Source organism: Sylvia atricapilla, chromosome 3, assembly GCF_009819655.1.
Source record: "Sylvia atricapilla isolate bSylAtr1 chromosome 3, bSylAtr1.pri, whole genome shotgun sequence".
Taxonomy (NCBI): Eukaryota; Metazoa; Chordata; class Aves; order Passeriformes; family Sylviidae; genus Sylvia; species Sylvia atricapilla.
Window position 1 is genome coordinate 92029444 of NC_089142.1, and position 14255 is coordinate 92043698.

The 14255-nt window shown below is 39.6% G+C and overlaps 1 protein-coding gene across 2 annotated transcripts in view; it reads left to right on the plus strand.

The window, feature by feature from the left end:
* RPS6KC1 (ribosomal protein S6 kinase C1) overlaps nucleotides 1-14255 on the plus strand; it is an 86137-nt gene that overhangs the window by 51050 nt on the left and 20832 nt on the right. For both annotated transcript variants that reach the window (XM_066316176.1, XM_066316177.1), the window contains exons 10-11: nucleotides 5287-5334; nucleotides 6917-7049. In XM_066316176.1, coding sequence (XP_066172273.1) covers nucleotides 5287-5334; nucleotides 6917-7049 — 181 coding nt within the window. The remainder of the gene's footprint in view (nucleotides 1-5286; nucleotides 5335-6916; nucleotides 7050-14255) is intronic.

A 14255-nucleotide genomic window follows, 5' to 3' on the forward strand; every position in this document is an offset into this window, starting at 1 on the left:
GCCCATCAACACAGCATGTCCTGAGTGCAGCACCCAGCTGAGCTCCAGCCCCAGCTCAGGTTTTCTTGCAGTCCCAAATAGTTGTGCCAGGGATCAGGTGGACGACTTGTCTTGTTCCTTGTCATCTGTCACTGCAGCATTTTCCAGCTGGTGGGGTAAACACAAGAAAAGAAATCTGATACATACTCAAGTTTGTAGGACTTTTGCTGTGGTATCTGTCCTATGATAAGGGTACATTTGTTGAGCAGATAAGGAGCAGAGTTGATAGGTGGCCCACTGGTGACAATATATACATGATTTATTTTCAGTGTAAAGTAGCAATTTAATAACAAAATGGAGCTGGTTTTGAAGTAATCCCTTAGCTGTGGTTTGTCTTGGAAACCTTTTGCTGTCTGGTAATGCAGTAAGAGATCTTATTCCATTTTCTTTGATCAGGCGCGAGCTATTTTTCACTTGTGTTAGTGAACTTAAAGTCACATTTTTGTAAGCAAATGTGTTGACGTGTTTGTTTTGATTAGTGTTAAAAGCTGCTTTAGTAAATAAAAACACAGGTACATTCTGTGCTATGTCCTGAAAGAACAGAAACTAGGGAAAAAATCAGTATTGAGATGCTGGGTAGGGGAGAAGGGAGGAGGGACACTAATCCCAGAAAAGGAAGGGGAGCTGTGGAAGCAAATGTCTGCAGTGTGGCAGGATCTGTGTTGGTGTTACAGGCGCCCGCAGGAGAGCAGCGTGGTTCAGAGCAGCCCTCACTTCTCCCAGAGCTGTCCCCCGTGACCTTGGCTGGCTGCTCCGTGGGGTGGCTGCTGGTTCACCATGTTCTTTTTTCCTGGTGACTTGCCTGTTGCCTGCCCCTGGGTCTGTGCTCCCCTTTATGCTGACTTCTGCAGTATTCTTTCAGTCTCTTATCTCAGGGCTTTGATGCATATGTTCTGAAGGTGGCCACCGTGACTTTGGGTGGCAGCAGATGGTAAACCTTCAGGCTGCCACCGGCTATACTGGTGTTAAGTTGGAAACTTAACGTTTGATGAAGAATCAGTAGTGCATATGAAAGAGCTTTTACTGCAGAAATATCTTCTAATTAAAAAAAATTAGCATACCGAAACATTTGCTAATTCCTGTGCATTTAAAGGATCTTAAAATTAACTGTTTTCTTAAAGCTAGAGTATGGTTATTTACCAAGCAGGTTTTATTTTATTTTTCTCCAATTAATTGTGCCAACTATATTGAATTGAATTTAATTTATTTTCCTCTAAGCTGCTGGATACACTGTAAATCAAATCTAAGAAGCTAATTTTTTTTAAGTAGCTGCTGTCAGCATCGGAATTAACCCTTGACTTAGGAAAAGAAAAAAAAGAGTTCACAAGTAAGAAATCCTGTTTGGCATCATGGAGGAGTATTGCTATCTGCACTTCACTGAGACTCTGCCATGCAGTGCTGCTGCATTCACTTGTTTTTTGGGATGCTCCTGAGAGCTCCAGTGCTTGTACAAAATTAGGATATCTGTGCTGCTGAAGGCACTTATTGACATTTATTTGTGGTAATCGCTATTTGCGTGTCAGTGTTTTTGGCCGTGTTGAGGTTGTCATCAGTGCAAAAAAATAGAGAAAGAAGGAGTAAGCAACAGAGCCGTAAGAGCCAGCGTGGTACGTGGACCTTGGCTCTGTTGGTCCATCAGGGTCACAAACAGGATTTTGCCTTGTCTGCTTTTGTGTCAGAGTCTAGTTGCTCAGTGCCCAGGAGTGCCTTGCTGTGCCTTCTTCTCCCTCCTCTCTGAGACAGGATGCTGAATGTTCCAGTGGACAGCTCATTGTTAGGAGATGTTAACTATTACAGCTTACAGGGTGGAAGAGGTTCTGTCAGCTCATGTGAGCTAGAACCAGCCTAGGCTAATGCCAGCGTCTCTGTGTGATCTACTCCAGAGAATAGCAGAGTTCTGTCCTAGGGCATGCTCTATGGAATCCTGTTTTGTCCCATTGTGCCTTTAGGGTGAGGGCTTGTCACTTTGCATTTTAAAAAGAGGAATCTTAGAATTACAAAAACACTTTTGCCGCGGGAGAGAAGTGTGAAGGGATGCAAACAGGAGACTTGGTGCACTGCCGCCTATAAGTTGGCTATAAAGCATGAGATGAGAAGAGTAAGTTGGCACCTGGGTCAGTTGTGCCCTTCTGCAGCAGTGTTGTAATGCATCCAAGAGCTGCTGCCCTTCCTCTGCTCTGCATGAATGATAAAAAAAATCAAGCAAATATACTTGTGAACCTCTCTTTCCTGGACTTATCCCTTCCTGAAATGGCTTTCTGATAGTGACTTACCCATTCATGATGTCCTTTAATTATTTGGGAGAATCCAGTTAAACTACATCTTTGTAATAATGCATGCAGGCTGCTTTCCCTTGAAACAAGTTTTTGATATGGTTGGCCCATGTAAAGTCTGCAGTCTGCCAGGGCCAAATGGACCATCAGTACACCAGTTTCTGAAGTTACTTGCAAGGCTCTTCCTGGGCTTCTTGGAGTCCCTTTTGAAGTAAACTGTCTTTCCAAAAGGCTGGTACTGAATCAACAAAGAAATAATTGTCCCTGAAATGAAGTGGAGCTGTAAATGAGATGTTAATCACTTGGGGAAGGTATGAGGCTTGAAGGGAAGCAAAAAGAGAGGAGCTGGTTAGTTGGATTGGGTTGTCCATGTAAGGTAGTTAACCTCAAAAGCACAGGGATATTAGTTGTTGTTATTGCAGGTGTAAAACTGTAGCTGCTGCTTTCATGTTGATGCTGCAGTATAAGAGCAGATGAAGTTACCCCACAGGGACCCTCTGCCTGCTTTATTGGCGTTAGTGGTCGTGGTTCCATACCTCAGCTAATGGGGAGAGGGCTCAGAAATCTCTTCTGTTGCACCATATGCTAATACAGTGCTGATAAGCAAGTGTGAAAAATGAAAGGGAGGAATACATTAATTGTATTTGTGCAATAAGGTATGCTATCAAAGGTAATTATTTCATGACAGTTTTAGTTATAGCAGTTGTTTTATCATGGAATAAAAGATGGCTTTAGGAGCCTTTTATTGGAAAGACAATTGTATCAAATTAGTACCAAATTAGATTTTTGTCTTTATAAAGGTGAGCAAACCCATGAGCAGTTTTTAAATTGGTGTCTTCTACTCTACAAATGAACAAATCCTGTTTGAGGGTTAAAGAAGCTATTATTCTGTCCTTTATACTGACAGCTTCATTACTGATTGGCCTACTGTTGGTATTAAAAAAATGTTTGGCTCCTTATGATCTTTGTGCATGCAACTATAATATTAATACAGACCACGGAACTGTTCATTAAGAAGTGACTTTAAATGAGGTTGATGCTGGTAAATCTGGAGAGATGCAGATGTTAAGTGCTGCCATTCCTTTTTGTATACAGCCGTATGGCTAATAATTTCCAAGTGGCTAAAGCTCTTGTTAGCAAGAGTGCTGGTGTGTTAAGAATGGCCCTATAAATAACTTTAAGAACTGAAGTTGAAGGTGCTTCTTTTAAAGACTATTGTTAACTAAACATTATTGCCAAACAGATGGAAAGCATTCACCAGCCTGATGTTTTTAGGTCTAATTATATTATCGCCAGTCCTGTACGGCTCAGTTGAAGAGGTGTATCCAGAGGCCAATTTATAATCATTTAGCCAACACCTGTTTGGGAGATATTGACAGTCAAAGGGCACATTTAAAAAAAAAATCACATATGTTCTCGTATTTATTGCCTCAATGTGAACAGTGTCTAGTTGCAAACAAACTTGGGAGGAGAGGAAGGAGAGTGATTGTAAACACATAGATGTTTCCAAACCACTTTTATCTTATTTTGGCACCTCCTGTAAAGTGGCTTTAATTTTTTTCTTGTTCTATTGATTTTCTTAGGTTGATGGGTGTGGTTTTGGATTTTTCTTTAATCTTAACTTTACATCTTTTGGTTAAGCAAGGATAACAAAACCAGTTTTACACTTGTTATTTATTGAGTTGATTTCCACTGTTTCTGGAAGCCTTATGTAAGAGGCCAAAAAGTTGTTTGGCAAACTCTGTAGTCTGGCAATATTTGCCTTTCCTTACCATGCCCTTGACATGGAAACTGTGTGTCATTCCTTTGTCAAAATAATCTCAGTAGTACCAACTTCTGTTGATTTCCTCCTCAAAGATACAGGAAAGGTTTTAAAATTGTCTGCAACCCTAGCAAAAAAGAAGAGGTCTTTGAAATGGGGAAGAGTCTTTGACTTCATTTATTTTGGTGAAATGTGGTGAGAGAGAAATGATTAGGAAGGACTTCAGTTCTCCTTCCCGGGTTTGAGATGCAGTGGGGAGAGAAGTAGGTTTTGAATGCTGCCATCCAGAGTCAGCAGAGCATGGCTGCATTGCTGCCCCTCACAGCAGGGAGCTGAGAGAGGCTGTGTGATGGTCTCCTTCTGCCACCTGATGAAGCCCTGTTGCTTCTGATGTGTCATTCTTCTGCAAGAAGTCTTTTTGGATGCAAGCTGACTTGATCTTCACTGCACCTTGTCTGTACTCGGAGTTGCTGCATCTTGTCTGTTAAACCCAGTGTTAGGTAACCCCAGTGCTGGCATGGGAAAGAAGCCCTTTAGGAGTTTGATTTTGCAGCCTAAATATTTTGATGTAACTGTATGGGAATATTTATACTGGAAGCTTACAATGTCTGCTGTAAATAAACAGTGAGGGCACACTCTTGTTCCTGGAGGAGGGTTGAGCTTGTGCTGCTCATGTGGCTGTCTTGCAGCTGGTGCTTTTCAAGCACATCTGTGTTCTTAGTTTGGAAACACTTAATTCCTGAGCAGGGTGACTTAAAGGTGGAGGGTTCCAGCTTTCTAAAGATGCCGTTTCCTAAAAGTATATACACATACGTATTTTTGTTTGCTTTGTTTTGTTTTCAACACATAAACAAATGGAGCTTGCTAAGACTGTAGTTACTATTTAGTGCTTCTCTCATTGCTGTGTTTAAAGTGCTTTCAGTAGAGGTGATGCACTGATAACAGAGCTGCTCTTTGCAGTTGTAGGTGTTCTCTCTGCAGCAAACCCATCCACACTTTTCCCTCTTTCTTTTCGTTGTTACCCTAATTTTAGAGATCTATATCCTCAGTCATTTCATTGCTAAAAGAGACTGGTTGTCAAGTCTGTATACTGCAGGGGTTTAATTTTTCAGTTGATTATATCACTTTCTTCGTAAAAATATTCAACATTTTTTTATGTTTTGTTGGCTTACTTGTGTAAATCTTAAATAAACTCTGATTGTTTTTGCTTAGGTTTTGCTTGTAATGGACACTAGAACACAGCAGACTTTTATATTGAAGGTGAGTAAAATATTTTATTATTTGTTAATAATCTTTTATTGTTTGACCTCCTAAATTACACCACCACACAAAGATCAATTTGTATGTAATTTATAGAGGTATCCCTGCAACATATTGTTATTTGATAATATGTATTAAGTGCCCTGGAGTTCTTTCTGTCGGTGTTTGGTTGCGTTCCTTTCTCTCTAAAATCCCTAATTCTCAGATGTGCTGGTTTAGTCACCCGAGGTGCCTCTGGTTATTGAGGCAAACACCTTTGTGGGCTTTGGTAAAGAATCACACATTTAATGGGCTGCTTAAAACATCTATAAAGCCCTGGTGGCTCAGGACTTCTGACAAAGGTGAAAACTCTCCTTAATCTGAGCACATCCACTGCACTTTGTGTTTAGTCTTCTTTAGCTAAGGAATATCCTGCTGGCCAAAGTGAGTTCTGGATGAAATGCACAACTGGCCTTCTTCAAATTTGCTTCCTTATGTTTTACATCAATAGTCTGAGATAACTGAGTTTAATGTTACTAACCCATAACATTTATGAACAGCTATTTGGTCAGAATAAAATTTTTTGCATTACTCTTTTATGTTTCAGAAAGGGTTCAGATCAAGACCCACCCCCCCCAGTATGCTTAGAGCATCTGTGATGCTGTGAATCGGTTTAGTTATGAGTACTGTTTTTGTGGCCATTTACTTCAGGCTCCCCTTGGCATGAGTTCCACTGCTAGTGGCAGGAAAGATGGAAAAAAAAGCTGTGTCTCAAACATGAAGCTTTAATTACTTGTTAACGTTTTGTAACTTTGCTTCAGATCAGGCTTACAACCCACCTTAACTTTGTGCGTTGGCCTTTGAAATTGTATGTGCAGGATACAGAAACTTGTTTGTTTCTCATAAAGGTTCATTTGTGAATATTGTGTATTAGAACCTCACATTATCTACTGGCAGATAGGGTAACATTGAATTTCCCATGTAACTGCCTATGTTTATCAATATTGTAATAGGTCACACTATTGACATAATTTTTTTTCTCTTTCTCTCCCCTCCCTTCCACCCTCCCACATCAATTTTTTCACTTCTGGCAACTTCATCCCTGCGCTACCTCCCAAAAATCATTGCCTCTCAAGGAGACTAATCCTTTCCTTTCCTTTTTATTGAGGTGGTTGCTGTTTTTAGTAAAGTAAAATGGAAATGTGACGATTACCTGTGAGGCTAAGGCATTCTTTTGTCTTTAAGACTTGAATTGAATTTTTTTAATAGTGTCTTTTGGTCACACGCAAAAATAAAATTTTAAAAAAGGGTCACAGGGAAATAAGTGAGTGTCATCCTGATGACTTAGTTTGAGAGAGATTCTAATAAAAACATTGACCCATGTAATTGATTTTAATGGCAGCTTTGTGCCATCTTCTGTTCTCTGGAAACGCGCCAGATGCCATCAGCACAGCCTCGGGGGACCGAGGGGCATAGAGCAGCAGATGAGTGGTTTCTCTGAAGCCCAGAGTAACTCGGATAGATTAGTTTGGTTGATAAACACAGAGCACAGCAGGCTCCAAAGGCAACTGAGGGTACAACTGACCTTTTTGTTCTCTGTCAGGGTCTAAGGAAAAGTAGTGAGTGCAGCAGGAGCAGAACGACCATCATCCCCCGCTGCGTGCCCAACATGGTGTGTCTGCACAAGTACATCATCTCTGAGGAGTCTGTCTTCCTCGTGCTGCAGCACGCAGAAGGTTTGTCTCTCCTTTAAGCATATTGTTGAAAAGAGTCAAAGGTTTTCTGTTTGAATCAATGGTGCACTTTGTTGTCAAATTAATCTCTCGTACGTCCAGTTAAAATATTTTTAGTGCGCCAGAGAGATGTCGTGTAAGACACCCCACTCTGCTCCTCTGTCCCTCCCCCTTTTCCCCTCTCATTCTGTGGTGGGTCTGATTCCTGCTTCAAATGGCCTCAAATCCTGATGGGTTACTTGAACTGTAGCAGTATTGAAGGCTTCCAACTGTTTATTTTCTACAGGAGAGGGAGTGCTTTGACTGCAACAACTCTCTGCATTATTTACAGTTATCTCTCAGAGATAAAGTCTTTGGCTACTTTTGTAAACTTTGACTAGTAAATCCTTTTAGCATCTTCTAGTTAAAATGACAAGTATTTGCACAAGAATTTAATAGCTCTGCGAAAAACCAAGAATATTTTCCTGTTGGTTAATATCGCACTGATCTGGATTTTTAAGAAAATAGCTAGTGGCATCACACAGGAGTTCAAAGCAGAACCACAGAGTTGTGCCTTCAAACTATTTATAAAATTCCTGTTAAATGTACAGGGAACAGGTGGCACAAAATAATTACATTTTGATTTTTTTGTCTAACACCTGGATTTAAATATTCCCTAAATGTAATTACCCATATTTGTTTAGAATGAGTGCAGAATATGAATTTTAGGATTGCTAATAGTTCTTTTTTTTCAGAAATGTTAATAACTCAGAATGGATGATGTGAAGGAACTAAGCTGACTGATAGAGAAGATAGTTTTATTACATGGAATATTATTTCTTTTTTTCCCTTAATAACTTAGATTTTGGCTTTTTCATGAACAATTTGTCATATGAGGCCAGTTCAAGTTAGCTTTGCAATAGAAATTAATGTTTCTGCTATGTGTGACTTGGTTTTGTCATGAGCACTGATGCAGGAAGAAAAGCCTCACATTACAGTACTGCCTGATGGTGATCTTGGGAGTTCACAGTGCTGCTCTGTACAGTGCAGCACTTTTTCTTGAGGTATGTATATAATAAGTTCTCACCTGAGCTGCAATCTCCACATAAGCTGTTACATTTTGTTGTAAGGAAAAGTATTTTTGAAAACCCACAAGCAAAGAAACTCCAAATGAAACAAAAAACCCCACAACCCTTGTCAGTTACCAGTTCCCCTTAAGGCTAGAATAATTAAAAAATTTAAAAATCTCTTTCTAATATTTCTGCAGTTTCTGAAGTCCTACGGTTTTGCTCTTCTCTTTAGGAAGAATGTTCTTCCTTGAGATGGATGGAAAAGTGAGTGGAGTGTAGTGGAATTTCATGGCAGTAGTGGTCAAATGTAAGAACAAAAATTTTATGGAAGGCCTAATGTGAGCAGTTGACAAAGACAGTCTTCTGGAAGTGTTAATTTTATTGTGATAACAGTGAGAAAAATAGAGACATTGTACAATCAGAGCTCTCTCATTTTCATGAACCTACTATCTGGGCTCAGAACACTCAAAGGGAGAGGAAGAGTGATATATTCTGTTGTAGAGAAGGGTAGCTGGGGTATAGAGTGATGAGTAAATTGCTGGAGAACGTACTCAATAAGTGTAGTGCAGATGTAGGGCATGATCCCAAATCCTGAGCTGGGGCAATGGCTCCACCACCTCACCCCACTGTGAGACTGATGCTGAAAAGTGATTCCAGAGAAATGTTGCTAAATCTATGTGAATAAAGGATAAATAAAAATAGGGCTAAAGTTATGCTGCACTGTATACAGACTAGGCTTGCTCAACCCAGTGACAATGGTCTTGATCAGATCAGTCTTATGCTAGTAGTAGTTATTCTTTATATTAGAAGGATAATAATACCAAGAATTCCTATAGACAAACCGATCTTAAAATTTTAACCATCTCAGACCAGGTATTAATAGAGAAGGTGCTTGTAGTTGATTTTGGAAAAGGATAAAAATTTCTAAGACAGTACTTTTTAAGAAGTTCTTTTAAAATTTATTTCATGACTGATGGATGCTCTTGGAGAATATTCATACTCCAAGTAATTGTATTCCAATAAGAAAGAAAGATTGTTGCAGTCAAATTTTTAGGTGATGCTGATTTGTGATGTTAGGTATGTTAGCTACACCACTGTGAGTTGGAAGGTAAAATATTAATTTAAATAGGCAGTGGCTTGTATTGTAGCAAATTCAGAGGTTCTAATGTTATGAATGAACAATGTATGTTCTAATGTTATGAATGAACAATGTATGTTCATTGAGCTAAGCTGCTCACTGTTTCATGTTCATAGTAGATTTTAACTGTGCTGTTAAGTGCAGCACGCTTGGGTTTTGTATGGAATTCTGCAAGCTTGACCACAGACTCAAGAAGAAGACTTTGGTTGGTTGGTTGTTTGTCTCGGTAAATCATAATCACATGCCAATCAGTGAGGGAGGTCTTAGGTTCTCTTAGAGATTTTTCTCCTGGCCATAGTGAGAGGCTTCAAGGATGCATCAGAAGCACAAAAGTGCAAAAAGTTATCTTGTAGCCTTGTTGGAAAGCACTTGGCAAGTTCTAGTGTGGAAGAGAGCCAATCTGATGTTAATAAGGCCTCACTTCTTCCTGGCTCTACTACCTACAGAAATTTTAGAAACAGATGCTTCAAAAATAGGCTGGGGGGCTTCCATGGGACATCAAAGTTTAAGTGGCTGTTAGAAGCTGTCAAATCTCTTTAAGCATAAACAAGCTGGAGTTCCTATCAATCTGGAGAGCACTCAAGAAACTTCCTGCTGAAGAGGCTTGCTGCATGCAGCAATTGATAGACACCACCACGGTAGCACTCTGGCTTGCAAAGCTGGGGATTTGTTGTTAGGAGAGGAGATAATGCTAGCTGTAAATATTTGACAGCAATCAGAAAATGTAGGGAAGGTGATACGCTCCTTGGCAAGTGACTTTTTCAGGAGGTTGCTTTGGAATAACAGCTTTTGCTCCAAGTGCATTGGGAAGTGGGAAGTGGGAGCTTTGCCTAAACTAGCAAACTTTGCAGCAGAGGTTCACCAGCAGCACTGGAAATACAGGACTGCAGATACAGGACTCTGGTGCTTGTAACTACTGTCATGTTAGAGATTAGGCAGAGGTCAGCTTCCCGTTCACATGGAGCTGCAACTCCACTGTGACTGCTGTTGGGATGCTGTGGAATATTGTTGTTCTACCATGGCAGTGCCTGTGTGTCTGCTTTGCTTTTGGCCTAGAAACTGTGCAAGCCTCATTTTTTTGTAGCCACTGTGTTGACACTGTGAAGTTTACCAGTAGGCATGTCTTTGCTCAAAAGGAGAACAGTGATTCTTTGAAAACTGGGAAATTGTTCCTTTTCCAGCAAGAGCATGGTTTAGGATTGGAAGTCCTGGCTCTACTCAAATTCTTATGCAGTGATGTAGAGAGTTGGGCCCAGTTTTGGACAATAATTCAAGTATATGTCTTTCAGTACTCTCTTTTTCTTCTCTGTCAAACAGAGTTATTTGGAAGCCTGGGTTGTTCACTTTGACTTTGGGATTTCCTAAATACAGTGACTTCTGCATTCTTAGCTGCATTCCAGTTCTGCAAGAATTGCTGTACTTCATCTTTGGGAATAATCTCATGGGCCAAGCTAGCAAACGCCATTGATTTATTTTGGAATATGTCTCCTTAGTCAGCCAGTCTTTCAGGATGTAAAGCTGAAATGGGAAGTGTCTGAGCACTGGCTGAGGAAGAATCCAGCTGGTCGTAAATTTTTCTTGTCAGCTGGAACAAAAATATGCTTAGGAGACTAAATTTGCTGATCTGTTAGCTTTCATTTTATGCTGTCATATATACTATATATAGTCTCTGTGTTTTCTTTTTGGTGTTTCTACATCAAGTGCTATTAATAAAAAAGCTGCAGAAATGATTGAAAGAACAAAAGATTCTTAGTCTGCTTCATCACTTGGTGACCTTATGATAAATTTCCCGTTGATTGTTTTGGACACTAACTTTTTAGATTCTGCCTCTAGAAGCAGAGGTATAAACTCTAGAATGTGGTCAACTTCTTATTAGCAAAACTGCTAATAAGAAGTTTTCACTGAATAACTGCAGAAGAATATCGAACTTGATGATTTTCATGTGCTTATAAAACCAGAAAGATTGAACTAGGCTGGCTGAAGAATCAATTGATGGTAGAAGAAAACAAACTTAATAATTAATCATGTTAATAATTGTATTAAACACTAATAAACTTTAGCTTAATACTGTAACTTTTATAGTTATTTAGTCTGTTGGGCTATTTGACAGTGACTGAAGCTTACTTGTTTGGATTGATTTCTGTAATTTTAGTTTTTATAGATTCCTGATACTATATTAGTGTGGCTTGCTAATGGGTTTTCTTGATCTTACACAACACATGGGGAGAGGGGGAAAGATTATTAGTGTGTCATTCATAAAGGCATAATTACATACGCAGATACAAATATGACTTTTGTTTGACCCTGGATTGGACATTTTCAAAAAGGAATAAAATTGTTGTTTTTCACTATAGAACACAATTATTGCATGGCATTTATTTACGTATTTCCACTTGACCAGGAGGCCAGTCTTGAAATATTTGTATGTTAACATATTTGGACATAATTTTTTTGTTTTGTTTACTTGTGTTTAACTCTTACGTTGAAGGCGCAGTAAGTAGTCATTTCCACTGTGGTTTTTAAATACAAGTGATTAATAATGAATAACTTCTTTTTGAAAACCTAAGATAATAGATTTGCAAAAACAAATTAGTTGTTGTAATTCTCCCTGTTTTCACAAGTGGACAGTGGTGAATTCCTGAACACTGGAAGAATTTCTTTTTTTTTTGTCTTTTCCAACTTTATGTTTACTGAACCTCTCAAATCTGCCAGTAATTTTTCTGTGGATTTTTGAAGTATTGATCCCGACATGTCTCTTTTTCTTTCCTTAATCTTTCTTGGGTCTCCTTTCTTAAGCTGCAGTAAACCAAATAGAAGCCCAAATCTAGTGGAGGCTGCATGAAATCTTGCATGAAGTGAGGTGGAGGGAGCAGAAGACAGGAGTTGTCCTGAGAGCAGCTTGACGTGTCAGTAGGTGAAAAACTTAAGTTGTGCAAGGATAATTCTTGAATTTTTCATATTGCTGGACAGCCCGGCCCCTTTCTTTTCTTAGTGTAGGGGTACAAAACATTTGGGTCAGTGAGAGCTCTTCAGGTGTCACATGTGAAAGCACACCTGGTATCCAGTAATGGCACAGGGAAAAAAGATGTGACAAAAGATCACAGGAAGAAGGTTTTGAGCTTTCTGCCTCCCTGGGTCAAAGCTCAAGGCAGGCCTCTGTGAGAAAGACCTTTCCTTACAACTTCCGTCAGAGGAAACACTGATGGTGCTTATACTTGCATTAAAGCCATGCCTGGAGGCTGAGCTGGTGTTGTGCCAGGCGCTTCCCAAAGCTCCAGAAATCTTATGTGAGTCTTCACAGGTCATGGCCTCTGAACATGCTTTGAGATTCACGTTTTCATAAGAAGTTTGTGGAGCACAGGTAATAAACACTAATAATATGTAGATGAAAATATTTAGCTTGTACTAAGTAATCTTAATGCAAGTGGGATGAGGAGACAATATAGTTTTTTTATTAAATCATGTGTCTTATTAAATGTAGTAAGGGCGTGGTTCTCAGATTTTATTGTTTGGTATGAAATGGACCTGAATAATTCCATGCCTAGTTAATAAATTGGGCGAGGTTATTTTATTATAGTACTTGAAGTAATTTAATTGAATTTTTAAAGGAAATTAATTGTTATGGATAGAAGTGTGAAAAATAGAATAACCTCTTTCATACATATGTAAAATTATGTATGTTCTCGTTCTCTTTTTTATCTCCCTGCCGTTTTAGTGCAAAAATATGAATAAATGTTGAAGTATAACATTAGGAAAGAACAGCTGGTGATTATGGGATGGACAACTTTTATTTTCACCAAATCAGCTGCAGACCAGTAATCCTGAAGTGCTGTGCAAGCTGCAGGGCTCCGAGGGCAGGGTGTCTCTGCCCTGCTACGCCGCTGTGTGACGTGTTGTGTTTAAAGCAAGTGGCCCTACCTGAAGAGCCTGCAGGGACTCCCTGCTTCTCACAGGGGCGAAATCCTGCTCCTGAGGCAGCTCTGGCAGGGCAGGGACTTTGGTGTCACCAACACAGGGCCTGGGGTCACCTGTGCCCAGGCAGGCTCAGAGTCAGTCCCTGCCCTGCCTCGCTGGGCTGAGGGGCTGCTGCTTTGCTGGGAGGGACCCTCACACAGGGGCTGTGCCTTGCTGCTGTGGCAGGGCACACGTTGGGGTGCATGTTTTGAGTGCACCTCAGGGTAAGAAGTTAAAGTGATTATGCTGTACAGTGGCCAGTATAGCAGTTCTTGTTCCTATCTCTGGGAGCATTGTTTCCCTTTGCTCGTGTTGGTTTACCCAGCATCCTTTCTCATCACATTCTGGAAGGTGGCGAGGGTTACCCTCACCTGGTGCTAACTCTCTTTGTACTTATGGCAGAAACCATGTGGATTAACAGACCTAAATTTTCATTTTTACCGTTGGACTCAAGCTGTTAGAATTATCTCTTAGTGTTTTTAATACTTACTTACACCACAACCAGTGAGATATTTTTTCCCCTTGAAAAACAAGTCTTGTCTTAGCCAGGGGGATGGAGGGCAGGAAAACTGCACATTATATTATTCAAATTAATTTTTTAAAGTGTCAAGGTTTTTCTGTCTTTGATAAGTTTTATTTGAAATACCTGGGAGTATAGAAAATCTGTTCCTAGGCAATGATAAATAGTTTCCTCTTTTATTGTACTTTTTAAAGGAATTTTACCCGATAAAGAGAGTAAAAAAACCCCAAACTAATAAAGAATGTATTTTGGAAAAGTATAAAACTCTGTTTTATCCAAATAAGTGGAAAAAAAAAACAAACCCAAAAAAACAACAACAAAAGACCCACCAACTTTGCAGATGCCCAGTGGGATGGATACTTATTTTTTCTTTTACAAAGATTTTGTTCAAACTCCTGCATTTTCCAGAGTTTCTGTACAGTCTTTTAAGTTGAAATGTCTTGACATTGCATTTCTCCCTAAGTTATCAAAGGAGACTTTCTGGCTTTAAGCCAAATTCTTTAGCACATGTAAAAGGTGCAGTAACTTCTTGATTTATTTTGCTAAAA